The sequence below is a fragment of the Homarus americanus genome, unplaced genomic scaffold (assembly GCF_018991925.1).
Source record: "Homarus americanus isolate GMGI-L3 unplaced genomic scaffold, GMGI_Hamer_2.0 scaffold54443, whole genome shotgun sequence".
In the NCBI taxonomy this organism is placed as follows: Eukaryota; Metazoa; Arthropoda; class Malacostraca; order Decapoda; family Nephropidae; genus Homarus; species Homarus americanus.
Genome location: NW_024750852.1, coordinates 7,354,670 through 7,382,129, shown reverse-complemented (window position 1 = coordinate 7,382,129; position 27,460 = coordinate 7,354,670). Strand labels below are relative to the sequence as shown.

Below are 27,460 nucleotides of genomic sequence, written 5' to 3'. Positions count from 1 at the left end.
TTCTATGTATTATTTAAGCATTTTCGACTTACAACCTGGATTTGGGTCCCTAACCCCGTTGTAAGTCGGGGAGGAGCTGTATAGTATACTTTAACTGAAATATTAGTAAACAAAAAATTTGGTACTGTATATTATTAAAATCACCTAAGACTAGCAAACTTTTCTTTGCTCACAAGGTCACCATCATACACAAATACTTGTAGGATATAGAATGGTCCATAAAGAATGACTTACTTCATTGTGATTACCACAATGTCACAGAAGCATGTTTAAGCTACTGATACACCAGAGTTTATTGTTGTCACAAAAGTTTTTCAAGGAATAACTTGAGCTTAATATAACAAACTGCTATTCAAAATTGGTAATCTTAAAACAAAGCAACAGAAGATTTTTAAAAAGTACTGTACAAGACAGTATCTTAAAAATCAATCGTTGTTTAAACATTATAGGCAATATAACAAACCAATGTAATATGAGTATAATATTTTATATACCCCGGTATTCAGCAAAGGTTAAATTCTTATCTTATTCACTGATCTCTTATATACAGTACATGTACCTAGCAGGTAATTAATAAAATTAAATGTCTTACATCCTACACTTATAAGTTTTAAAATCATTTCATTGACTTTTGGAAAATTAGCTGTATAGTTGATGCATAAAACCTGAAAAAAGCTGTCATCAACAGACAAGTATCACAAGTTTCTAATGAATTATGAGTTTTACCAATGGGTCTCCTGCAGCTTCTTAAACAACACACCTCAGTCAGTAAATACCAATTATTTTAAACATAGTTAAGACTTCACTCACATAACTCTGTGTTATGTAGTACAGTTAGAAAAATCACTATCATTACAACTTCATCTTTTTCCCCATCTAAAGCAGAGGAATAGAGTACAGTATAGTAATTTTGTAATACCTTCATTCAAAATAGTACAGTAATGCGATGCTACTTTAAATATCAAAGAAAATTACACCATAATTGCCATCATACAGCCCAGACACTTGTCAACAAGCATGACAACACTCATAGCTTAGGTAGGTAAAATATAGAATGAGATATGCCACCAGGAAATATCTTCAAATAATATCAATTCTGTTCATAGACAAGGATAAGAATATTTAAAACACAAGATATTACAGGAAAGTAAAATCTTTCTCACTTCTTTGTTAAAAGGACAGCAAGCAATTAATAAAATATGAACAGAATTTTTTTTAATTTGCAGTTAATTCCAGGGGTGGATGGGTGGCTTTAAATGTACTACTCCATATGCATCACAATTTTCTCAGGAATCTGTCATCAAATGTCTCTGAACTATTGGTCCTAATTATAGACACTACAGAAAGCATTTAAGGTTTTAGTCAAAAGTTCTGTGCAGCACTTGAAATTTGTCTGAGGATATAGAATTTTTGATTGGATACACTTTCCAGAAGAAATGTATACAAAATAATGACTATGCACACCATGTGTACTACAAATAACAGTATTCTAAAAGAGTAAAGGTTTTTCCACTGAACACTGCAGCAATTAGCTCACTTTTATGAAATGAGTTACATAAAAGAAATTCAGACAATGTACATTACTAACACTAAATAATTTTTTTTTAAAAATTCATTAATTATGCACATTTAAAATAAAATTTTTATATACCTACAAAGGGTCATGCTACATTCGTGTCTGCTCCCGACCTCCATTTTGATTTATCTCAATAACTGTGTCACAACGCCGTCCTTCCTCCTCTGCAATGATGGTATTTAACAGTGAATTTTCTCCTGTGGTTGAATGTCGACGCACATTCATCAGTATGTCCTGGTGATTTATAGGGGAGGCAGGTTCATTTATAGAACCACGTGAAGGGGTTCTCTCTTTAAGGGAACCGCGTGATGGAACCCTTTCTTTAAGAGAACTACGTGAAGAAGACTTTTCCTTTAGGGCCATGGGGTGCTCCTTTAAGGAACCACGGCGGGAGGATAGGGACGTGCTGCTGGCACGTCTCCCAAATATTTCACGGACATTAGGGTACGATTCATGTTTTCCTAAGCCACCTGTGGAAGGAAAGCAATGTTATTAGGGCAAGATAATTATAAAACTTTTAATGAACTCAATCTAAACATATGTATATGTTAAAGGGCAGTATTATAGCAGAATACATCATTGAAACAAATATGAATGAATGTAAACTATAATAAATGATTAGAAAATGTGTGTGAGTGTACATTATTTGTTCAAGATTCCAACTATCCTGAATTAAATGGGAAAAGGCTAAACAAAATGAACTTTTGAAAATAAGAGTAAATTACCAAGGAAAGTATTGGAAGGAGAGTTGTAGCACACATATTCCTTATTGGATGCCCAGGCAGGGAATTCTGATTGTTTGAGAGGTCGGTCGCATACCTCCTCGTCTTCTGGTCGCTTCCAAGGGAGCATAACCTCAGCCATCGTGGGTGTGGCACTCTCTAAAGAAGGAAACATTGGTTGTATGTCACAAAACATGAAGCAAACCAAACAAAATATTGAAGAGCAAACATTATCTATACTAAAACTGTACTCTGTTTCTCACTATTGAGTAGGATGGTTCAAAAAGATTCAGTTACCTATGAACAATTATATACACTTCAGATTGTAAAACTCACCTCATTTTATCATCCAAATTAACCTTGGTTTCTGTTTTCCAATTCGCCTTCAGCTCCACTTGTATCCATCACTTTCTTATGTCAATATTTGTATCATCTAAATTTAAATACTGTACAGTAACTCCATTTTATCACCCTCTCACACTAACATTCTATACTCCTATTTTGTTTACTAAGCCACCTCTAAGTTGTAAGAAATTCACTACTGTAGACTGTATTCGGTTTCACTTTCCTGTTACACTGCCATGTTTCACTTTCAAGAGAGTATGCTGATTGATTCTTTTTAAAAAGATTCTTCTTATTGTACCTACAAATTCCCACTCTGACTCCTAACATTCTTCACTGTGCGACACATACCTTTTACTGTACTTGTCTGCCAGTGCCTCAAATTCCCTTATCCTCCATAAATGTGCTCCTAAAATATATGGTTAAGCCTTTCCTGCCTCATACAACCCAACCATTTCTTCCAATCTAATTCTCTATTCTCAGATGCCATGAATGTCTCGTTGTTACAGTAAGACCTCCCCCTAAGTCGGACTTCCATAAGTTGGACACCTCCATTAGTCGGACTAGGGTCTGTGGGTCTGCCATCACTCACCCTACACCTGAGAGTCAGAATTGGTGGTAACCCCCAATCAGTTACCTCGCATACTCGATTCTGGCAGTGATTAAACCAAGAAATAAATGCTAGTTTTAAGTGTACTAACTGTAAACATAAATATAAGAGAAACTACAATGCAGTAAAGTAAGTTTAAGCGGCCCCCCTTTGTCCTCCAACTCAAGATTCATCAAGATTCGCCTGCAACATTAATCTCAAAATTCATCTGCTACAGTGTAAGTATGCACTGTACACTGTAAATAAGTACTGTGAATTTTAATTTTGTTTTTGGATGTGATTTTTCACCAAAATGGTATTCTTACTATACTGCATTTGTATTGAATTTTTGATACTTTCTACTGACATGAAACAGTCTTTTTAAGAGAACTCTTGAATATGGATTCTTGAAACAAACTTTCACACACTTACAGTATTTCAAGAACTTTAAGAAGCTTTATGATGCATTTTGATGCTCATTTGAAAGCAGGAGGACATGAGGCAGGAAATATTTGTATAGAGTAATTAATGTAAACCATTAAGGCTTATTGGCTAAGTCTATACTGCACTGTACTAAGGGGTACAGCAATGAATTGAAGTACGGTATCTCAAGTTCATTAAAAAATGTGAAGAGTCTTGACTACAGCTAACAAATGAAAGTTCTCATCTTTTACATTTATCATCTTTGCCATTGATCGGCTTGTTAGCCACTTGGGTGGTCGGTCACATCACCGTTACACATTGTTGGCAAATACTGGCTCCAGAATGTGTCTGTACCTGCTCCAGTGTTGGTCAAGTCTGGTCTTGAAAGAGTTCACACTTGGTGCCGTCACAACACACTCCAGCACTGTTCCAAGAGTTCACAATTCTCACTCTGAAAGGGTTTGCCCTGACAATTTCCTAGACCTGTGGTTTCTTCAACCATGAGGTAGTCTTAGGTATATATTTATCAATCAAATACAGATAGTTCACTTTACTGGCTATGATATTCAGCATAGTGTCTGCATTTTTGTATCTCAGCGAGTCAGGCCAGTGAATACTCCTCATCTACTCCCTCATCCCGTCTTAATCGCCCATGTAATATTTGAACCTTGGCCTGCTTTTATCATGAACCAAGTAACAGTTAAATCTGAAGGACAACATTATGTGGTGACTGATACTGATGAAGGCTAGTTGCTCCAACTTGGCCACCATACCCTCCTCATTAATTATGATGAGGGTCCAGCGGTTTCGGTGTTTGTTCTCCTCTGTAGTGAGTCGGATCTTTAATATGTTGGAATAGAAAATTGTCTCTTTTTATACAAAAAGAGTAGCAGGACTGTTAAGGTCATTTGGCGTGGTTTCATTTCTACAGTCAATGTTGCCATAGTTAAAAACTCCCAAGACAAGGAGGTGACAATGGCTGAGTGCCGCTACTTTTACTTTTTACTTTTATCCTCTTCGCCACTGATCAGCTCATTAGGCGCTTGGGCGGTCGGTCATGTTACGAACTGTTGGCAAGTACTGTACTGTACTGGGCACGCACTGGCTCCTGAATGTATCTAAACCTGCTCCAGTGTTGGCCAAGTCTGGTCTTGAAAGAACTCACACTCGGTGCCGTCACAACACTCTCTGGCAGGTTGTTCTAAGAGTTCACAATTCTCACTCCGAAAAAGTTTGCCCTCACAGTTTGAATTGTCAATTAAGACTCTTAAGTTCCTTTGGTTTAATAAGCTACATTTTGGGGATCTGTAGATACATCCAACAAGGAGCAAGTCTCTCCCCATTGGCTTAATTTTACACCACTTTGATTCTTCAAAATCATCCTCCCCCTGCAACCTCACCTGGCTGGCTTTAAGGTCTTGCATAGCATAGATAACCACACCCCTTTTGCAAGTTGCTTGAGAAAGGTTCGTAAATGAGTCAAATTCATCTTCAGTATATTGGACTCGCATTCCTCCGGTTCGATTCTCCTGTTCTTGTACAACTGTTCTACAACACCTACTGCATCAGGTTGATATGTCTTGAGTAAAGTTTCAAACTCTTATCAAGGAAAAGTGTCCTCAGTAAGTCTCTATCTTGGTGGTGACTCAGGTATCCCACCATTCTCAGCAGCTGTCTCGTTTACTAAACTCACTGTATTTTGTGGGGTGTGGCTAGAGATGACATTGTTTACATGATGCTCACCTCCACCTGGGTGGGAGGTCATGTGGGTGCAGTGTGTCTTGCTGTCCCCTGGTTCTGTACTGGTACACTTGCCTCCACTTTCCCCTTGTATATAACCCATCCACACCCGTCTCTGTTTTTCCATCCATTCCTCCCACTTCTGTTTCATGCACTTCAGGAGTTCTTGTTCCATTCCCTCTGCATTACCGTGTGATTTGGGTTTATGAATATGCCCCCAAATTCTCTAGTGTGATCCTGAGGGGGCAGGGATTATTCCTCTGCCTTTGTCCTTGCCTCCTCACATCACAAGGGGAGTCGACAGGTTCAGAGCCTCTGCACAAATATTCTGAAACTCCATCTAATCATGCATTGTCCTTCTTTCAGCCTCCTCCAACTGACTCTCAGGTACTCCAAACACAATTATATTGTTCCTGCATTTGAGTCATTCCTGGTGTTCCTCCTCTCCCATATCAGGAGGCCTATAGTAGTTGTAATCTTTTCAACATTCTTCTGCAGAGTCCCTGGTTGCTGGAAGACCCTGCTGCAACACGAGCATAGCTCTTCTTAACTACTCCCTCTATCCTATCGGCTACTTCTTCAGTCTTAGCGAGGATCTTTTTCCCAGCTTGCTCTAGTTTGGCAACGAACAAGAATCCAGTTTCATCTATTTTCGTCTCTTGAGTATCTCTTTTCCTGATGATCTGCAACAGCCTTGTTTACTCTTTTAACCAATTCATCAGTCAACTCCTCAACTTAAAAAACAAACAGAAGTTCCCTAAACCAAGAATTGCTATCTCTCTATACACAGTACAAGTCTTGTTCACACAAAAATGTCTCATTCATCTCGGAGGACATGCACACATCAGTCAAGAGCAGCACTAACACCCAATCTTTTCATGTCAAGTGGTAGTGTAGATTACAAACAACGAATCCGATAGTGGACTCCAAGCATTTAATGTTTAACTTTACATACCTTCATCTGGTGCGATGCTCATTGATCGTTGCACTTTCCGTGCAGATGTAGGAACATCATCTGTAAATATAAACACATGAAAACCTCCATTAACTTTAAGCCTACAGGAAAGGAAAATATATATTCTGTATTAAGATAAAAAATAACAGACAGTGGGACAGTGTTGTCCAGCAGCACACTAAAGTATAATAAACATGATTCATTATAGTATATGATATGTAATACAGTACAGTACTGTATTAAAGACTGACTACATAGTCTAACTCAAGGAAAAATCATATCATAGATGTTCTTTTTTTTTGTTTTTTCAATTAAAAAAAAACTTCGACACTTAAAAATTTATGATAATTCAAACATGATATTGTTCAGGAACAATTTACTACACAGGTACAGTTCTTAATTACCGGTACAATGTATAACTCTTATCAGACTTTTGACAATAATGTTTAGACTAGTCTTTATACGATTACTGAAGATGTTGTCTACCCTTGTTCAAAATATTATATTGTACATGAAACATAAGTAATATCTCTAATAAATACAGCTGGAAATTGTTGATTATCAAACATATAATTATATATATGGCCTGTTAGAGTTCTGCAAAGGATTTTCCACTAGAACAATTCAAACACATACTGTATGACCAGAAAATACCAGTTCAACACATACCATCTGAGTATCTTTTCCATGGTAATGCCGTCTCTGCCATGGTAGGGCCTCGTGTTGATTTTCGCTTGATGAAGATTGGTGCATCATCTGTACAGGGAATAAGTAATTGTGACTCAATTGGTCAATGGCATCTTTGACCTTCTATTTTTTTTTAAGATAATTACATACCGGTATAAGACCTTTGAGAAATAATCGAATTATTAACTTTTTAACCAATAGACATTTAACAATTAACCCATTAACTCATAATGAATGTAAAAAAAATTGTGTTTAGCTCAATTTTATTTATTTATCATTAATATTCTTTTGAGGGATGGGATTGGAAAAAAAAATAATGAGAAGCATCATTATAAAAATGTCCTAAGTTGGAAATTCAATGAGAACAGTTTCTTTACAATGATGTGGGAGGTGAGAAATCTGACAGGAAAACTGATATCCTGGGCAGGAATTGGGAAATTGGTTTAGTTACCCAAATCAACAGTAGATGACAATTAACACTTTCTATTTGTGCACTATACATGCTTCACATAAAAATATTCAAACTAAACATAAAAACCATAATTCCAGGTACAACATACAGTATAGCTCCCACCAATGGTTATGAAGCTGTATGACGAATATTGTATTTTCAGCATTATGTCTTGTTGGGTTGCCAGTAAATGCCGTACAGTATATAAAACTATCTATTTCAGGTTTACAACTTCCCCCCAAACTACCATATCAATAATTTAAGTAAATAATTTTATTATGTCATTACAGTAGACCCTCGCCAACCACGGAATTCCCCATCCCTGGATTCCAGGTAGCCACGGTTTTTATTCTGTACTATATACCATTTCACCAACCATGGGATTGAATTTCGACTATCCGTGGATTGCTGTGGCGTCTTTATCCCTCCAAGGTCTGCTCCCTGACACCTTACCCTCCTCCCACTCCCCTTCCCAGGATCTGACACTAACTCCCATGGAAGTAATAATCGTTTTTGACCTTATGATGGTATCTTTTTTTTTTTACACATTCTGTATGAACGATTGTGTGTACATGTACAGTATACTCTCGATGACTATTTAAAATATACTAAGCTATTTTATATGTATTTGACTCAAATTTAATTAAGTGTACAATAGTTTAGTGAGGGAATACACAACTTAGTTAGGCTTTGATGAGTATTATCTACAGCCATTGAACCTAACCCCCTTTTCCCAGAAGCCTTTAGTCTTGCCAACTGCGGATTTGCAAACCATGGGATTTTTCAGAAACCTAACCCTTGCAGTTGGCGAGGAACTACTGTACAGTATACAGTACTGTACAATAGAGTATTAATTCATTTACACATTTACTACAGAATACAAAAAACTATAGTTATCATAATTAGGTGGCCTTGAAGACAACTGAAAATGAATATTGTTAGATATAAAATGCCTTTCGTGCCTCACCAGAGTTGTAGTCGTAGGGCATCATGCCATCGTCATCTTCAAAGGCAGGGTTGTCCCGCAACACGTGGGCCATGTAGTCTGCCAGGGTTAACAGAATCACATGTACAGGCATGCAAAAATCAAACTCATTCCATCTTCTCGTAAAATAAATAAAAATTGTTAGGTTAAACAAATTAGAAATGTTTATGCAGTATTAGTGCCAGCTTATTCAGCAGTCAATAACTTGGTTATAGATAAAGTACTGTACAGTACTAAAAAACATACAGTACAGTATACCATAAACTAAAAAAAAAAGACACTGCAACACATACAATAAAACCAGTAGCCTACAGGAGACAGGAGGGTCAACAGTTCTTCAGCAAGAAAATATTTTTTTTTTAGATAAATTAAGGCAACAGTTAAACTTGGTACATATGTGAATGAGTGCAGTTGGTGGTTACCGTGGGGGATTGTTTACAGAATATATAACACATTCAGGTAGACAGATACCAGTTAGTATATTCTACATTCATCTCAAACTCAGGGAGTTAAGTGACTGTTATTTGCAGAACTAAGTGAACTACATTGCTGTGTGGGAGATAAAGTCTCAAAGTTCCTTTAGTGATATGACCATAATACTTTTCAGTGATAATATGTAACATTAAGTCAGATGTATACTGTACTCAATTAAATTTCTTAGCCTGAGCAAATATTATGAGCCAGGCACATATTTATGTACAGTATATGCATTGTACTGTACAGTATATAGTTTCACATGAAATTTGTTTAAATTTGTCATTTATCAATATTTATCAATACACATGACATGACCATATCAAGGACTTATTGACTCCTAAGAAAATAACACGGCGTGCAATGTGTAACTACTGTACCAGCAAGTGACATTTTTACAAAGCCAAGACTCACCACTTTTAAGTTTTATTGCTGATCCGTTCTTCTGGAAGGATGAGTGGGTGTCCTCTAGACCCTTGTTCTGCTTCACAACACCATTCTCTGTCTGCAGAATTCAAAATCAATTAATATCTGAACTAGGTCAAATAAAAACTTATTTAAGATTAGAATAATGGTCTGACCTCAGAGCACAGAACTGACACCTCAAAACTTATCTGTTGTTTGGGGGTTGGATTTTAAACATACTACTTCCCACCTTTATACTACATTACCACCTTGTTACAAGTGATGGTGACCTTTATAAAGAAAGTATTTACAATTTAGTAACTTAAAGGTTTCCAATGCCAACGTGCATTTTCTTCTACGCTGGAGATATTATGAAAGTCATGCATTAGAAAATATGCAGTCATAATACTTATGACTTTAGTTTCACAATAGAAATATGCCCCAACCACCATTGCAATAAGAGCCTGTGGCAAATCAAACTGTTGACGTGAAGAATGTTAATTTTCACAAACAATAAACGACTATGGTCTAAACCAGATCTATAAAGTGTGCATGAATAGATTTTTGGCATCTATAAATAAGGAGAGAGGAAAGTAATCATAAAAGTGAAGAAAACTTATCATTTTGGGTTGAGGGTTATTAATATGCATTACCGGTATATAGTACAGGTACTAGATTTAGTGTACTGTATATGACAGAGTTATTTACAAGTAATGAATCATATATACAACAGGTGGGAAGGGCTCCTCACTATACAATACAGTACTGTACTCCTTCTCACTACAGCACAACAATACACTTCATTAGACTCATAATCCCATCACCAACTCGTCTACAACCATAAGTGATAATTGTTATACTAGTAGCTCATGCACCATCATAACGGTAAGAGTTAACAACAAGCTACAGTACAATACCTTCCACATGCTCTAAGGAAAACACTTTTTGTTTTACAGTGCTTATGAAAAGTTAATTCTAATCCATATGTCCCTACTATCATGCAAACTGATGCACCCATATGTGGAAGAAAATTAATCTGTGGAATTAACACATCATGCTATATTTCTGTGAGAATTATTATGGTTAGAATCACTCGCATGTTCCTTTACTATAGAATTGTGACACAAACATCAAATCTATACTGTATTTATAAATACTATATAGATATGTACAGTATAACATATACTGTATATACTGTAAAGGTTTTGAAAAGATTTGTTTATGCAGTATTGTTTGCTTGTTCAATCTGTAAAAAATAGAATATTGTTTGCATAGATACACGAAGAAAATAAACACAAAACACATTCACTGGTCATCATGCATTTGTCGGTTTGATAGTTAGAATGTATACCCAGTTGGCAGAATTATGTGGTAAATGATGCCATACTGCAAAGTTATTATATCTAGTACTAAAGCAAACCACAACACAATTAATGTCTCTGTATGCTAAGAGTCAGGTAGTACAAATGTCACACAAGACTTGATGCACAACTCAATGGGAACTTAATGGCAAGGGTTCCAGCAACATTTTACTATTATAAAACATAACTGATGGGTTACCGGCTATGTTGCAGGCCTCTGGGTTGTGTTATGAATTATAATAGTAAAAACAAGAGGTGTACCCTGGCATATACTGCTCCCATTATGGTTACCTGGATGATGCTCTCCAGATTGTCAAAAAACTGAACCATTTCAGAGAACCGTACGGCTGGTAGTTGCTCGGGCTTGAGCTGATCTCCGTCATAATCCTAAATCACCACTGGTTATTAGATTTGTAATATACTGTAACTTACAAAAAATTCTGTACATCGCTGGTTGTGTTTATGATAGATGGTACAGCATATGTTAATGAACTGAAAAGTGCTTGGATCTTGCTATTCTTTCTCAAAAATCAAAATACACTATACAAAAGCACCCCAGCATTTACACATGATGAAAAAATAAAAATAAAAATTATCTTTATGATAAGGAACTGCTTTAATTCCCCATCACAAAATGCTCAATATACATTATTACTTATAAATATACACTGTACTGTACAAATATATACTGTATGCAATTTAGTATTTTCAACTTACTGGTTTTTGGGTCTTTTTGTTATTCTTCCAGGTGTTACTAACAAACTGGCGTGTGTGGAGGTACATGTTCTGGTGGGTGACATCTGTGTGTGTCTGTATATCGTCTTCCTTCACTGCATGACGCTTGTAAGTTGAACCACGGTGCTGGGGGAAGTTCATCATTAGTATGTTATCAACCATCTAGTTGAACTACTGTATAGTAATAGTAATAATAATAATAATAATAATAATAATAATAATAATAATATTTATTCAATAACATGTCGTGCAGGATTACAATTTGATAAGCATGTATAGAAACTGCTGTATGCAGTTAAACAGTTCTGCATAAATATAAACAGTGCAGGTACAGTACATTACTATGACACGTGTAGGCCGTGGGAGTAAAGTATACCACACCCTACTCATGTGTCTAGATAATGCAGGTAAATAAATTTGGTAAACACTAAGGTAATTTGACCAAGATTACCCAATAACGAATGCAATTATATCTTTGAAAACAAATATCTTGAAATCTCACAGATACTTCAAAACAAGTAAGAAACTGGATTGATAGTGACATTTCAACAACTGCTGCATATCTCATTTCAGTACAGTATTGTATACTGTACTGTTTTAAATGTTAATGAGAGAGATCAGCAGGAACTTTTATTGGTGAAAGACATTTATTACAAGAATATACCGTATGTATCTTCAAGAGACGTGACCGATCACCCAAGCGGCTCACGAGCCGATCAGTGGTGAAGAGGATAAAAGAAAAGAAAGAAAAAGATGGCTTGCACTTCCCAGGAGCTAACACTCACCCGCTTTACAGGTTTGTAGTCATTCGAAAGGAGATGGTGGAATTTGGCATCATTCATGTCTCTCACAGTGGGGTTGTACTGCAGCTCTCCAACATCAAGGTTCCACTCCCCTTGGTGGTTTCTTGAGAGAATGAAATAATAAGATATATAATTTAGCGAGACAAAATCCCTACTGAATATTTACACATATACGTACTGTATACATAGCTATTGGTATTCAGTAGAGTACAGTAGAGCACTTGTCAGGTTTGTTATCGCAGCTGAAACTCAGTCATGCAAAAATAAATAAAATAAAACAAATCCTTGTCTTAAATAATAAAAATGTCAAAAAAGAAGTGAACTGTAATAAGAGATTAATTATTGTCTTAGTTTTATTTATAAAAATTTTTAAGTACCGGGTAAAGATAAAGCATGATTTATTTTTCACTTGAACATTTTCCTTGTCCTGCTACATGTATACAGAATCAAGTTCGTTTACACACACTTCCTTCACTAGGCATTACTCATTCATCCTTAGCATTATGAAATCAGATGAATCAATCATTAAGGGTTAGAAAATTCATTTAAGTGTCAGCAACTTTCTCATACAGCACCTATAATATATGATGAGAGACTTACTGTGGATGAGTGGTGGCATTTCTCAGTAAAGTGGTGAATGATTCGATGTTGCTGGGTGAATTGCCATTAGTGGCCATGTAATTCATAGCCTCTTGCATCTTGATTTGGCTGTAGGTTTCCAGGAACTTAGGCTCGACAACGTTCTTCTCACGAACCAGGAAGGGATTCAGGTATTTGTTGTTGAACCGCTTGAACCTGAGATAAATTTGTTGTTAAATTGTTTTACTATAATTTTTTTTTTCAATCTTAAGATGTAAGGTAATGCAAATTAAAAGTTAAGTCAGGATGGATAATGAGGTGTTTGGCAAGGCAAAGTAACATGTATCATAATTTTACTGAAGGAGCTATAGCAGTTTTCCAGGGACCGACTTACTTATTTCTGATTTGAATGTTTCCATGCTTGCCCATGACATCTTCAATGCCTGCTATGATGTAATCCATTGACTGAAAACAATATATGGTGTGATCATTTCACTGTGAGTTATATTAATAAGTACAGCGGCACCAGGTTAGTACTTAAACTGATCAGAAATAGAAATACGTAAACTAAAATAAAATACTGTATGTTAACAATTCTGGCATAATATCATATAAACAAGGATATACTGTACTAAGTTACTTACCCTCTCATGAAGTCGCTCATTCATGGTGAGTGTTCGCTTCTCAGCCTTCTTCACTCCCAGCAGTTCAGTAAGTGGCTTGATTGTGATACCCTGTGGGGAGAAAACAATTTCTTAATTACTGAAGGTAAGGCCAAAGCATTTGTCATGATCATAGAGTTAATATACTGTAATACTCTATCATGTACTATCAATCACACAGCCAATCAGTGGTATAGCTGATAAAGTTAAATGCTTTATTATTGTTGTCCAACGATGTTTTCAATCCAATATGTTCCCTGGATTATAGCAAAGTAGGGTCAAACTTTACAACATGTACAATACTGTACTGTACTGTACTACATGATGGTTTGGCTCCTGTAAGTATCCAACTGTATTTTCCTTACATTAAAAGGAAATTCATCTAACATGAGAAATTAATTAGGATGCCTGTACCACTCAGCTGGTAAGGGAACTGCAAGTTGGTGTGAGAAAACAAGGAATGAAAATATGAAATGGAGACAGTGTAGGATTGTGTTGAGCCTGGGCATCTTGTATGACCGAGTTTTTTCAGAGACTTGGACCCTATAAAGAAAATTTTACTTTGATTATCCTCTACATTCCTAATGATAATGTTTGTATAACAACAAAAAATAGGTAATCCCACACTTTAATTAACTGTTCCAAATAAATTTTATGTATACCTGTACAGTATTTTCTTGAAAAAACATTAATTAAATGTCTAGGTTTCTTTCATGCAGAAAGAGTCTGTATGACCCCAGAACTGTCAAGTTAAAAATTATGCATTATGCACATCAGGTACTGTATGTTCTGGAAGACAGAACTTCACCATAATCTTGTGGTAATCATCAAAATTTATTTATTTATTTATTTATAATATCTAACATAAAAATGTGAACATACTTTAATCCCCTGTATACAGGTTCCTCTCAGAGCTGAAGAAAATCGTCTGGTGCTAGCCGAATAAAATGTTAAAAGAGGCATCCCCTTAGTGAAGGGGTTAGGACATTAGATGTGAGACAACAGTGCAGTATAACATTAGAGAGGAAGTAACCCAAGACTCTTACTTGGATAAAGACAGTGAAGTACACCATGGCAATTGTGGCAGTGAGGAACATGGGCTGCAGGGGGATGTGGTGACTGTTGATGGTCAGCACCAGTGCAAAGGCTACAGCACCTCTTAACCCACCATACGACATGATAAACTTGTCCACAAAGGCAATTTTCTTCACACGGAATCGATTACACATAGTACTGAAAATCCATACACCTGGGGAGAAGGAGGTTAATGTTAATAGGGATTAAATTAATCAAGTAATACAGAATCTCCTGGCAGTACAATGCACTGTATGTTGAAGATTTCCTAACACATTTTAATGAACAATAACTTTTTAACATACCCGGTAAACAAAAACTTAACCATGTACAGTACCGTACTCATATATTAAAAATTATAATGGATATATTTGATAAATATTCATGGTTCATTTAATTGTAAATGCCATCTCAATAAAGTTAGTTAACCTGAAAAATTATCGTATTTAACTGATATGTACATCATATGAGCACTTTACAACCATCCTCATTTTTTTTGTAACAAACATCAAATTTATTACAGTACTGCATCAGCATATGAATATCCATAAATACTCACCAAGGATTCTGTATATAGAGCAGAAGAAGATCGTGAAGATCACAAACCAGGTGTTCCAATCGTGTTTACTCTGAACTGTGGAAACTCCCAAGAACATGAAGATGACAGTTTCTGAGGATGATGCCAACATCTTCATTGCATATTTGATGGTTGTGTGGGACTTGGTAGATATGTTCTGCTCCACGTAGTTTTTCATGGTAATGCCACAGAAGGTGATCCTATTGGGGCAGAGGGCAATACAAATGAAAACAAGATTGAAATATTATGATGAAATGGTCATACAAAATATTTTCAATCTTAATGTGTCTAAACTTCTAAGAGAGATTATCATTCACAACTGTGTAGTAATCAAAGAGACAGTGGGCAGGGGAGAACTTACGACAAAATTCCAGACAGATGGAAAATCTCAGCGTTAAGATAAGCGAGGTAGGACATGACGAACACAAAGATGGGCTCTATTACACGCACTTGGCTGGTAAACCTGTGGGGACAGATAATGTTAAACAGTGTCAAGTGGTCATAACAAACAGTAATGGGTTAAATTAGTGTAACAGTGTAATGATGATGAGACATTATAAAAATATACTGGCCAATAAGCTGCACACAGAAAATGCTTATTAAAAATGAAATAGCTGATATATATTTCATGAGATGATTCGAGTACATACTAATGTGGTAAATGTAGCAAATATTAATAAAAAAAAATAAAACATCAGAACTATAAAGTCACCAGGTTGCTCGAGTTACCTGTTGATGAAGGCACTGAGGAAAGCTTGGGACAGATCATCATGTTTATAAAACTACAACAGATGAAAAGTACAATGAGAAACTGTAACAGTTATCAACTTCACCTGGTATCGAGGGTGCTGAGGACACCCAGCTGATGATGGTAGAACCTCCTGGGACTCGAGGGTCCACTATGCTACTATACCGACAAAAACTGATACGAATAGCAGTACGTACCTCCTTGGAATGTCAGTGTTACACTGCCTCCACAAAAAAGTGAAGTTGTGACTTATTAGAAGGATGAGGAAGAATCGTTTATGCCACCTGACCTTACCTGGTTACAAAGGCAGTAAGGAAACCCCAGATGATGCCAATGACAGTGCCTCCGAGGGCGACCAAGAGGAAGGATGCAACACCACTGGCAATGTCCACCAACATAATGTTGTCTTCTCCCAACTCGCTGTACCCCTCGAACAAGTGATACAACACCTACAAGAACAGGTAAACTAGATTACAAAAGCAACATAGCAGTCCAGCATATATGGTGACATTTGGTTTGACAGTTCATGCAAATTTGTCAGAATTTCACTGAATATAATCCTAAATGTATATAACCGACAACACACATAATTTTTAACTCGTCCCCAAAATATGCTTTAGAAAGTTTAGTCTTTTTTTTAGAAGCGGTGATACATACAATTCAGTACAGATATTAACAGGATTTTCTGTACCAGTATATGCTTGCATTTCTGACATTACATCATGTTATAATAAATTATGATACAGCATATTCATATTACAGCATCAAGTAAATAGAAATATCGACATGGAACAGGGTCAAGAGGAGGCAGTGGCAGCAGCTAAGAAGGAAAAAGGGAAGAAGAGGATTCAATTAAGGAGAGTGAGAGAGGTAGAAGAGAGAAAAAAAGGAGTGTAGGAGGAACAGGTCCAGGAAGGAGGTTAATTGATACCCACCACAGTGACACCATCGTTGAGCAGCGACTCTCCGAAGACAAGGATGTAGAGGACCTCCTCGACATGGATCTCCTCGAAGACGGCGAGAACGGCGACGGGGTCCACAGCGGAGATGAGGGAGGAGAAGAGGAACATGTGTAGAACCGGGATGCTCTCGCCGAACAGACCAGTCAAGCTTATTGCGTACATGGTGATACCTGCGTCGGGAGAGGGGGATAATCAAGGGGAAATAAATAGCTTAATATATAAAAAGGATTCACCTGAAGATTTGGCCTCCTCCGTTTATCTCACCTTTTAGATTAACCACCCTAATGTTAACCAAACCTAACCTAGCCAAACTTAACCAACACTGGAGCGGGTTCAGGTATATTCAGGAGCCGGTGCATGCCCAGTACTTGCCAACAGTGCTTAACAGAGACGTGACCGATCGCCCAAGCGGCTAACGAGCCGATCAATGGTGAAGAGGATAAAAGTAAAAAATAAAAGTAATTTTGCTAAACTCCCTAGGTAGAATTTGGGTGTTTAATCATCAGGTAAAATAAGCTGGGGGCTAGTCTTCATGTGATCCATATAGGGAGATAAAGTATAATTATAATACAGTACTGTACAGTATATAATTAAACCATTAATAATTGTATTATGAAAAAAACAAAAAGATTCTTATTTTTGTATCTGAGTTTGTATGTCTGTATTTCTGTCTCTTTGACTCAGTGTTCCCAAGGCGGAAGTACAGCAAACGTTGTTGTTTAATTAGTTTAACAGAGAAAGACGACCTCCCATCAACTACCTTGTGACATCCGGCAATTAGCCTCACTGTGACGTCACATGGGTGGTGTTCCGGGAAACAGAAGCTAGTCCACATTGTTGTTGCTGTCAACTTTAAAAACATTTCTTCAACATTACTAAGGTCTTCAAGCATGTAAACCGAGACAGCTTTTACCAATCATACTCTAGACAACAATAACTCAAAACTTAAAAAAAAAAAGTGTCTCTTGCGTTTCTATTTTTCATCATAATATTAAACACCAATATAATTTCTCCATCCAATAACTCCTAAACGTTTTGCAAAGATAAGCAGAAAACCTGTCACTGAGTCACTAACCCATTAGTAATTTGGGACTTCATTTCTTTTAATTGTTAACGTCACTGCGGACTCTTAATGGTTGTATACATATGGTGTATTCTTCCCGTAATGTTATAGTTCATGTAAGTAAGTAAGTATGTGTAAAAAGATGATGTTTTAGGGTACGTCTGGGCCTAAACAATGTCACGCCTCCAGTGAGATTTAAGCTCAAGATGTACACTATTGACATCTCTCAACATATAGTACATACACAGGCTCCAAAACAACACTGTCACCTTTGAAAACCCTTGACATGACCTCTGTACTGCCCTCCATCACCCGCATCTTAAAATACACATATATTTATTATTTTCCATATACTGTATCAGTAATTAAGGATAAAAATGAATTTGCTTTATTTATGATCGAGTCTAAGTGGAATGTCGACGCCATTTATATAACCCCAATATCTTATTGCAGCGCAAGTAAGTTAATGCTTATAAGTTTTGACATTGAAAGAATGAAAATGACACACACACACACACACACACACACACAAAAAACATTCCGGGTTCAGTCTGGTAAACAGTACAGTAATTAGTTGCACCTCATTTGGCAACACCACCCTCAATGACCTGCCTCCGTGTTTTCTTTAAAATAAATAATAATAATAATAATTATATGTTTTTATACATATCTGTTTACAATACAATTATAGATTCTCTTTTTTTTACTAAAGTAATTCGTGTTAAGTGGCATTAGTTAGTCTGCGCCGAGTAGATAATATTAGCGACATTGTTTTCATATTCACATCAGTATTTACTTTGAAATTTCAGTCAAAATATATTATTATTATTATTATTATTATTATTATGTACCATCACTATTATTATCATTATTAATTCTTGCAATCTTTTAATATAGCCGTAGTGCAAAAGTAAAAAATAGAACTACGAATAAAAATATATTATAATCAATCAGTTTAAATAGGAAACCTTAAAGTGATTTTACATATCATTCAGAATGACTTGAATGTTTTGGGGGAGGAGGCGGCGTTTTTTGACGCGCAGAATTTCCAGTATGAGGAAATTTAATGCAAGTGTGAGAATCCAGGTCGTTAGTACTGATTTTATAAATACTGGTAGAGTTAGACATATTTCATACACCAGAGTATTATTCTCTTTTTGTAAATTTTACTGACCACTAAATCACAGAGAGAGAGAGAGAGAGAGAGAGAGAGAGAGAGAGAGAGAAATTCCACAATATTATGCATTTCATCATAGCAGAACAAGTTGCCAACATAATTTCATCACCCAATAAGTTATAGTATTACTACTACTACTACTACTAATAAAATAGTATTATACATATTAAATGGTAAAATATGCAGGAAATAAAATATGATAACTAATATGATGATAAAACAGAGGTTACATAAACTCAAGCATAAGATCTGATATACAAGGTATTTCTTAACAATTTTAACTGATTTGCCTTGCTGTATATGGACGCGGACAAATTTAGGATCTCTTCAGGGGAGTGTGTGGGAAGGAGGGCACTTGCAGATCCAGCTGGCAGTCGGGTGATCAGTGATAAAGATAAAAATGTTGAATAATCTATTACGGTATATTAGTGGACTATAAGTATTTATATAAGGAGACGCAGCCCCTCTTACCCCTACTTCATGTCTCCGCTAGTGTACTATATATGGGGAAACACTTTCTACCGAGTATCAAGTGTCAGTACTCGTGACCATATATTCCAATACTACAAGGGTCACGTCTTCTAAAGTATCCAGATATTATCCCGAATGTCTTGTACGGCACCCGAGCCTACCCCTCCCCCTCACGCTCGTGCGTCTTGGGAAACGAAAGGAATTTTACAATGCCTTTCCTTCGTGTTGCTCTTACACTACTGGACCATCTGCCTCGCCCCAAATTACGTTGAAAAACAAAATTGTTGGTCGTGACGTTCACATTATACGTGTTGTCAAAATATGTGAAGGTAAGTGAGATTTATAACTTAATACGATGCTTATCACAACAGTTAATGGCGTGTGCCCTTTTTAAGTTAATTATGGTGTTTGCAGTCCTTTCATAACTTCTAAAAAACACACACAAAAAACATACAAAGATGGCAGCACTTACCAATGGTGAGAGCATTCCAGATGGTGCCGATGACAGCGAAGACGAGAATTGTACCCAGGTGATCGAAGAAAAGGCGGTTGGGCATGAAGTAGCCAGCGTCAAGGATGATCGGAGGCAGCAGGTACAGGAAGAAGACGTCGGCGGTGAGCGGGGACACGGAAGCCGCCTGCGTGTAGAAGAGCAGCAGGCCGATCACGATGCCCAACACGATCAACATGCACGACTCAGGGAACACGTGCGACAGTTTGGGCGTCATGTGAAATCCTGCCGGAGACACAGAATGAGAGGAGATTAGTACATGGTTAGGTGATATGGGCCACTGTTGAAAAACGTGCAAAAAATGTGTCAAGAATATCGAAGAGTTAGGCCAATGGGAAGTTTAACTGGTATACGAAACGATTAAAGTGAACGAGTCAAAGAAACTATATACACTGATATATGAGAGAACAAAAAATAAGGTTATAAGATATATATAAACCAGGTCAGGGAAGAAACAAAATAGGTCAAACTGTGTCAAGTTATGTCAATGTCAACAACGAAGGAAAGAGTGACAGGTCAAGACCACCCACTTTAAAAAGGTCACGCAATAGATCTAGGTCAGGTGGGGTAAATGTAGATGGGGACCATAGAAGATACAAGGAACACAATAGGTCCAGATGGAACTTGACCCTGCCGTGATTCAGCAGTGACGCAACCTGGCCCTCCTCCACCCCACAGTGAATATAATAAAAGCGTGATAATGTAGCTTACTTCCTTTTGTCCTCATTGTTTTCTTTTTCTTTCCGTCTGACTTATTTTCTCTCCCACTTCATTTCTGACTCATTCTCTTCCTTTATCTCCTATTCATTCTCTCTCACACTATGTCTGACTCATTCTCACACCATCTCTCCGACTCATTCTCACACCATCTCTCCGACTCATTTTCACACCATCTCTCCGACTCATTCTCACACCATCTCTCCGACTCATTCTCACACCATCTCTCCGACTCATTCTCACACCATCTCTCCGACTCATTCTCACACCATCTCTCCGACTCATTCTCACACCCCAACTCTGACTCATTTATTCTTCCTTCTTCCCTGACTCCCCTCCCTCCATCTCTCCGACTCATTCTCATACCATCTGACTCATTTTCTCTCCCCCCCACCTAACTAAGTCTTTCTCTCCCTATCTAACTTGTTAACTCATTCTCTCTTCCTCCCCCCTCCCTCTAGTGGCATCATAACAGAGAAATTCGCCATCTACCACCATATATACATTCACAGGCCCTACGCTAGAGATTCAACCAATCGTTTATATTTTACTGGTGTCTTCAATTGGGCTTTTTATAACTAACGGAATAGTTTTGTTGATGTAAATTACTCCTCCAGGGATGTCATAGGTAAGAGCAGTCGACACATCGCGCACGAGGCTAACAAATTCTCAAATTATTATTGTTCTTCAGAAATTTCCACGTAATAGGGGGTAATAGGTACACCTGGTTACGTTAAGAGTTCCTCAGCATTTTCAACGTTATTCTGACCATCAACCTACAGTAATAGCTTATCCTAGCTTATGTGGGCTATTTACTTATTTAGATACGATTTTTATGGGAATGCGTTAGAGTGTTGTAGACTATGTGGATCAGTTAAATATATTCTCACTCGAGTTTAATAAAAAAATGACGTGTACAGTACAGTATATGAAATTTGAGAGTCGAGGCCCAGGAAAGTGAGAGTTCAAGTAGAGCGAGGCTTCCCCACGGGCGAGAGACGATGGAACTAGTTTTTGCGAGCATTTATGAAACAAGGCTAAAAAAAAAAAAAGCCGCATTTAAGCTTTCCCGTTAAGGTTTGGTTTACGTTTATTTTTTTTTAAAGCTCATCAAAATATGTCTTGGGGAAAATAAACCACAGTTTGTCATAACAGAAAATACATGTTTGTATGTCAAAGGATCGAATATTGACTGAAATATTCAACAAAGAAGCATTCACGGGCAGCAAGTGTTCCGAGTATAAAAATTATCTCTATTGAAGGTCTCCATTTATGAAGATAATACGGCGAATTTCTGTTCATTCCCAGAAACCCTACTGGATATTTAGTAGGCAAGGGGTAATGCAATCGTCTAGAGCTCAACAGAACATATAACACCTCTACAAACATTTTTATTATTACAACCTACTAAACACTAGGCTGTGTTTGAGTCACAGTGCACCTGGGAGGAATTATTGGCACCTGTTCAAGTGGCCATCAAAACAAGACCGTGTTATTTTTCATCACTCCAGCTGGCGATGTTATCACGGGTGAAAGTGGTGTGGCTGGGGTAGAGAGGGTACGTGTGGGTAGATGGGAGTGGGGGAGAGAGGGTACGTGTGGGTAGAGGGGAGTAGGGGAGAGTAAGGTCGGCAAGGGGGAAGGTGAATGGGAGTAAGGAATGTTGGATGGAGAGGGAATGGTGGCTTTGGAAGACGAGGGAGAAACAGAATGAAGATTAAACAGTATTGGTGGTAAGTAAAGGGTGAAGATGTGAAATGGTAAGAGGTGAGTGGGAAGAACAATGGAGATAGGATTCAGGTGTCAGACAAAAAAAAGAGGACTATGAGAGGTATGGGAAATAAATGATGATAATGGAAAATACGTGAATGGATGAAAGAGGTAGATGGGTGTACCTACGTAGGCGTTGGTTAGTAGGTGTGACAAGTGGCGGTGGTAGAAATGGTTGACAGTTAAGGTAGATGGGTTAGATTTTTTTGTCCCAGTAGGTAAGTAAGGCAGGTGTGATGGGTGATGTATATGATAATCACACTTCTATAAGGGCTGAAATGATAGGTACCTGTTCTCACGCATAGTCGTGATAATAACTAAAGAAATGTGTACACGAAAAAAATAAAATAGAATAAAATTCCCTAAGCCGAGATTTCGTTCATGTGATAACGTGGTAACCTCGCAAAGCCAACCAGTAAAATCACATTCCAGCAATACCTAGCAAAACTATCACAGCCTGGCGTAACGTAATATAACATAGCACAAATTTTAGTCTAGCCAAACATGACCTATCATACCGACTTAATGTTATCCCAGCACCAATTGTTTAAGACATGGTACAGCCGTAAAAAAAAAATTATATACATTTCATACAATTCTAAATTGAAATATCTCCCCCATAATACTTTTCGTTTTATATGCAATAGAATTTAAAACAGGATTTACAAAACAATATTCCCAGGACAGGTTTCTAGTTCTTACCCTTAAATACGTCTGGAGGAGCTACACAGCCCTACCAAGTGGTCTTAGAGAGATAGACGCTAAACGTATTACAGTATAGCCACTATCATTGGTAGGTGTGGCCACTACCCGCTCACCTTCTAACAAAAATAAAATAAATAAAAGGGTTCGAAACTCACCAGCGAATTCTCGAATCCTGGACCTCTTAAGTAGGAGCTGAGTAAAATTAAGATAAAATAAATACATGAAAAAGGGAAGGAGATTAAACCGGATTTTCAGTCTTATCTGCGAGGCGGCCAACACGCACTACGTGTTGCAACGGCCGGAAGGTAAGTGAAGCATCTACTGTATAATTTTAAAGTATAAAATTCTGCATTTCTTTTTATGAGAATAAAATTAATCTTAATTCATGTCGGGAATTCACTCGTGGATTTCAGACCTGGCCCAACAATATTCAGTTTTTTTTTATTTAAATCACAAAAATAATAAAGTTTTAAATATAGTTAAAGGGGATTTAAAGACCCTCATATCTTCCCCGACAACAAACAGGCAATTAATTCACGCCCGTAAACGTTTTGTCCATCTGTTGGCCGAACCTGTCTTGACTGAGGCGACACAATTCGACTAAATTCAATAAGAAGACTACAGTATATGGTCAACCTTAACCTTTGTTATTAACGACTATTGGAATTATTTAACTTAGTGGAAATACTTATAAGACCTTAGTTGTTGAAGCTTATACCAGCATCTAATCTAAACAACACTATATGAAACTAGTATGTTTAACTAGACGAAACAAATAAAAGTTTCATGACGAATGTAACCATAATTGTTAGTTAAATACATAAAGCATAGTGCTTTTTTGTATTTTAAGTGTACAATTTCATTCTGTAATTCTCATTTTTATACATACTGATACAAATTCTAATTGTTTTTCTGCTTAGAAATAGAAACAAATTCAATCTAGTAATGTACATTTTTATACAGGCTACACGGGAAGTCGATCACGAAAAGGATGATCGTGGTCTGCCTGCGTGTGGGTTAAGGGAAAGCCCCTCGCTGGGAAAGACCGAGTTTCCTGAAGTTCAAGAACCGAATCATTATCAGGTTCTGGGACTCACGTCACTAAGGTTATAAATAAAAATATATATTAAAAAACGTAATAATATCGAATTCCACACGAACGGAATCTTCCCCTTGATGACGACGAACTCAAGACTCATCGTTAGCCTTAAAACCAATAAAAATATTTATTTATATGTTTATAACTTAGATAAACAAATAAAACACTAAAACAAACTAGAGCGTATTGTTAGTTGATATCGAAGATCACTGTAGCACATGTGGCACGTTAAAACTACACTTTATGAGGTCTCAGAAAATGGGTACAGTATCAGAGTTGTGATACCGTCAGTACTGGTCCTACTGGAACAAAAACTAGTCCTTAGGGCAGGCGAGTAGGTGAAGGTCTTGGTGGCTCGTCTCTGTCTTGTCTATGGTAGGTGTTAATCTGTCTAATTTTTCTGTCCCTTTGTTCGTGTCAGTGTGTCGGAGTTTCTTTTTATCCAACAACGGCCACTGTAATCAACAAGTTCCATAGTACAAGATGATTTTCTTTTATTCGAGAACCCTAAATAATTTCCATACACTAAAAACTGTATCAGTTAAGAATCTAATATTTTGCGTAAATATATTGCCTAATGTTACAGAAAGACTTAACACGATCCTGTGAGAGTTATCAAGTGACCCATCAGTGGCGTTTAACAGCTTTCACTCACTCGCGTTATGGAGCTAACCTTCCCAACACAAACTCACACTTAACATCTACACAAACAGCCAGACAAGAGAGAGAGAGAGAGAGAGAGAGAGAGAGAGAGAGAGAGAGAGAGAGAGACTAATACGGTTGAGTCGTCGTTGATATATTTTACTGGACTTTAAACAATTAAGGTCTTCTAAAAGGTACGTACGTAATTACACTAGTCCATCAACAACTAAAAAAAAAGTAAATAAGAATGACAAGAAAACTCCCTGTTGTAGGAAGTAAACATTGAATATACTACTGCTACTACTAATATAACCTCAGCCAGTCGAGTCTTTCAATGATCTTCCTTCACCGAATCATCTTAACAGTTTCTCTCACTCTCACTCACTCGCTCTAGCTCTCACTCACTCTCTAGCTCTCACTCACTCTCTAGCTCTCTCTCACTCACTCTCTAGCTCTCACTCACTCTCTAGCTCTCACTCACTCTCTAACTTTCACTCACTCACTCAAGCTCTCACTCACTCACTCTCACCACGTTACACTGCCCTAATTCATTTCTTTCCTCCTTCCAGTTTCCTCCTCTTGAACTACCCCTCTTGCATGTTTCTCCTGTTATCCACCCCTGCTTGCTTACCTCTTATCAATTCTTTCCTACTTACCTGTATTCACTTTCACTTTCTTCTCCATCCACCTCATCATCATCCTCCTCCTCCTCCTACTTGCCACTTGATGCCTCCTCCCCCATCCTTATCACCCCACCCTCCTCCTCTCCTCCCCTCTATGCTCCCCATTCTCCTCCCATCCACTTCACTCCCCCTATCTTATCCACCCACTCACCTCCCCTCATCTACACACTCCTCTTTCCTTCTCTCTCCTCTCTCTTTTGGTAGAGGAAGAGGATTTATGATGAGGAAATTGAAGAAATAGAAAGATGAGACATTTGGGATCTCATGGAGCCTTAGGTTAGGTTAGGTTAAGTTTGTTTATTTAGTTTATGTTAGGTTGAGCTGAGTTAAGGTAGGTTAAAATAGGATAGATTTGGTTATTAAACGTGTTCAATCATCAGGTGAAATAAGCTGGTGGTCATGACTCATAAGATCCCACCATTAACCGACCAGGAGGGCCTAGGACGTCACGAGGTCCATGACGTCACGAGGTCCATGACATTAACCCCAGCAACATTCACCTGTTCCCCCTCCTCTTACCCCCCACCTAATGACGTCAAGAGCCCAGGGGTAAACACGTATTTTAGGGAAGAGTTCCTTCAGTTAAGCAGTACTAGGGATGGGTCATGGCTACTGAGAGAGAGAGAGAGAGAGAGAGAGAGAGAGAGAGAGTAGGGCGAATCCAGGGGAGGGGGAGGAAAGCGATAGGGGACACGTGCACCCATACACTCCTCTTCCACATGCCTTTCCACAACTATCCAAATTATCACCACACACACACACACACACAAACACACACTTTGTATCTATAAATAATCGGGTTACGTAAATTATATACTAATTAACTCTTATCGACACAAAACCAAAATTCTGAAGACGTTTTTGAAGGTTAAAATGTCAATAACAACTAAATCAACACCAATAACAAAAACAATACCAACAATAACACACACAACAACAATAACACCATGAATAATAACGAAACCATGACAGGATATCCTTCACTTAAACACCAAGAGTACGATAACTTAACCCCCGCGAGTACAGTGTGGCCGGCCGTACTCAACCGTCTTGGGTCATTGTACTCAAGCGGTAACTTTTTTTTTTCGGTTGAGAAAGAGGAGGGGGGGAGAGGGGGAAGGAGAGGAAGAATAAGAGTAAGGAGGGGAGGAATAAGAATAAAGGAAGGAAATGGAGAGAGGAGAGGAAGAATTAAGGAGGGAGGAAGTGGAGATGAGGAGAGAAGGAATAAGAGTATGGAAGGTAGGAAGAGAAGAAATGAAGGGAGGAGATGGAGAAAATGAAAAGAAGAGGGAAGAGAAGAGAGGGAGGCAGGAGAAGAAAAAGGCATAATAAAAGACAAAATAAAGTAACGAAAATAAAGAAAACTAAGATGATACGGAAAATAAAGAAGAAAAAACAACAATAACAACAAAGGAAGATTAATAAGAGGAGCAAGGATAATGAAGATAATAATGAATAAAAACAGACAAAAATGAATAAAGACAAAAAGAAAAAGAAGAGGAAGTAAGGATAAAAGAAAGAAACAGTAATACGAAGAGATAGAAAAAAAAGAATAAAAACGTAGAAATAGGAAAAGAAAACAAGACAACGGGCATACTATCAAACTACCAAGAACTACTTTAGGGAAAAACAAGTGGGGATTTTACCCTAAATTCCTGGCTGGCCTTGGTAGACTACAGGTGATCCGGTGCTCCAGGGCGCCACCGGGAGGGAGAAAACAGGTCAATACTGGGGGGAAAAGTTGGCAGCCCTGGAGTCGAGAGGGAATC

The 27,460-nt window shown here is 37.5% G+C and overlaps 1 protein-coding gene across 3 annotated transcripts; it reads right to left on the bottom strand.

The window, feature by feature from the left end:
* Positions 1–221: 221 nt before the first annotated feature.
* On the bottom strand, positions 222–27,460 carry LOC121854289 (probable Na(+)/H(+) antiporter nhx-9). 3 transcript variants are annotated; one of them, XM_042348857.1, is made up of 19 exons: positions 27,338–27,455; positions 20,034–20,297; positions 16,824–17,020; positions 16,183–16,337; positions 15,502–15,603; positions 15,123–15,340; positions 14,536–14,738; positions 13,472–13,561; positions 13,222–13,292; positions 12,849–13,043; positions 12,231–12,351; positions 11,428–11,571; positions 11,002–11,097; positions 9,359–9,449; positions 8,453–8,530; positions 7,017–7,103; positions 6,348–6,407; positions 2,302–2,457; positions 222–2,046 (listed from the first exon to the last, which is right to left on the bottom strand). In XM_042348857.1, exons 2-19 carry the CDS (start codon positions 20,287–20,289, stop codon positions 1,667–1,669), a joined length of 2,700 nt encoding a protein of 899 aa, XP_042204791.1. In that variant the 5' UTR covers positions 20,290–20,297; positions 27,338–27,455; the 3' UTR covers positions 222–1,666. The 3 variants fall into 3 exon arrangements, with proteins under 3 accessions (XP_042204791.1, XP_042204792.1, XP_042204793.1); XM_042348858.1 differs by lacking the exon at positions 8,453–8,530 and having other exon boundaries at positions 27,338–27,460; XM_042348859.1 differs by lacking the exon at positions 11,002–11,097 and having other exon boundaries at positions 27,338–27,446.

Coding starts and splice junctions, on each gene's coding strand:
- LOC121854289 (XM_042348857.1), bottom strand. CDS start 20,289: ATGACGCCCAAACTGTCGCACGTGTTCCCTGAGTCGTGCATGTTGATC. Junction 14,739..15,122: donor CTCTATATACAGAATCCTTG/GTGAGTATTTAT, acceptor CCTTCTCCCCAG/GTGTATGGATTTTCAGTACT. Junction 11,572..12,230: donor ACTACAAACCTGTAAAGCGG/GTGAGTGTTAGC, acceptor AACTTCCCCCAG/CACCGTGGTTCAACTTACAA.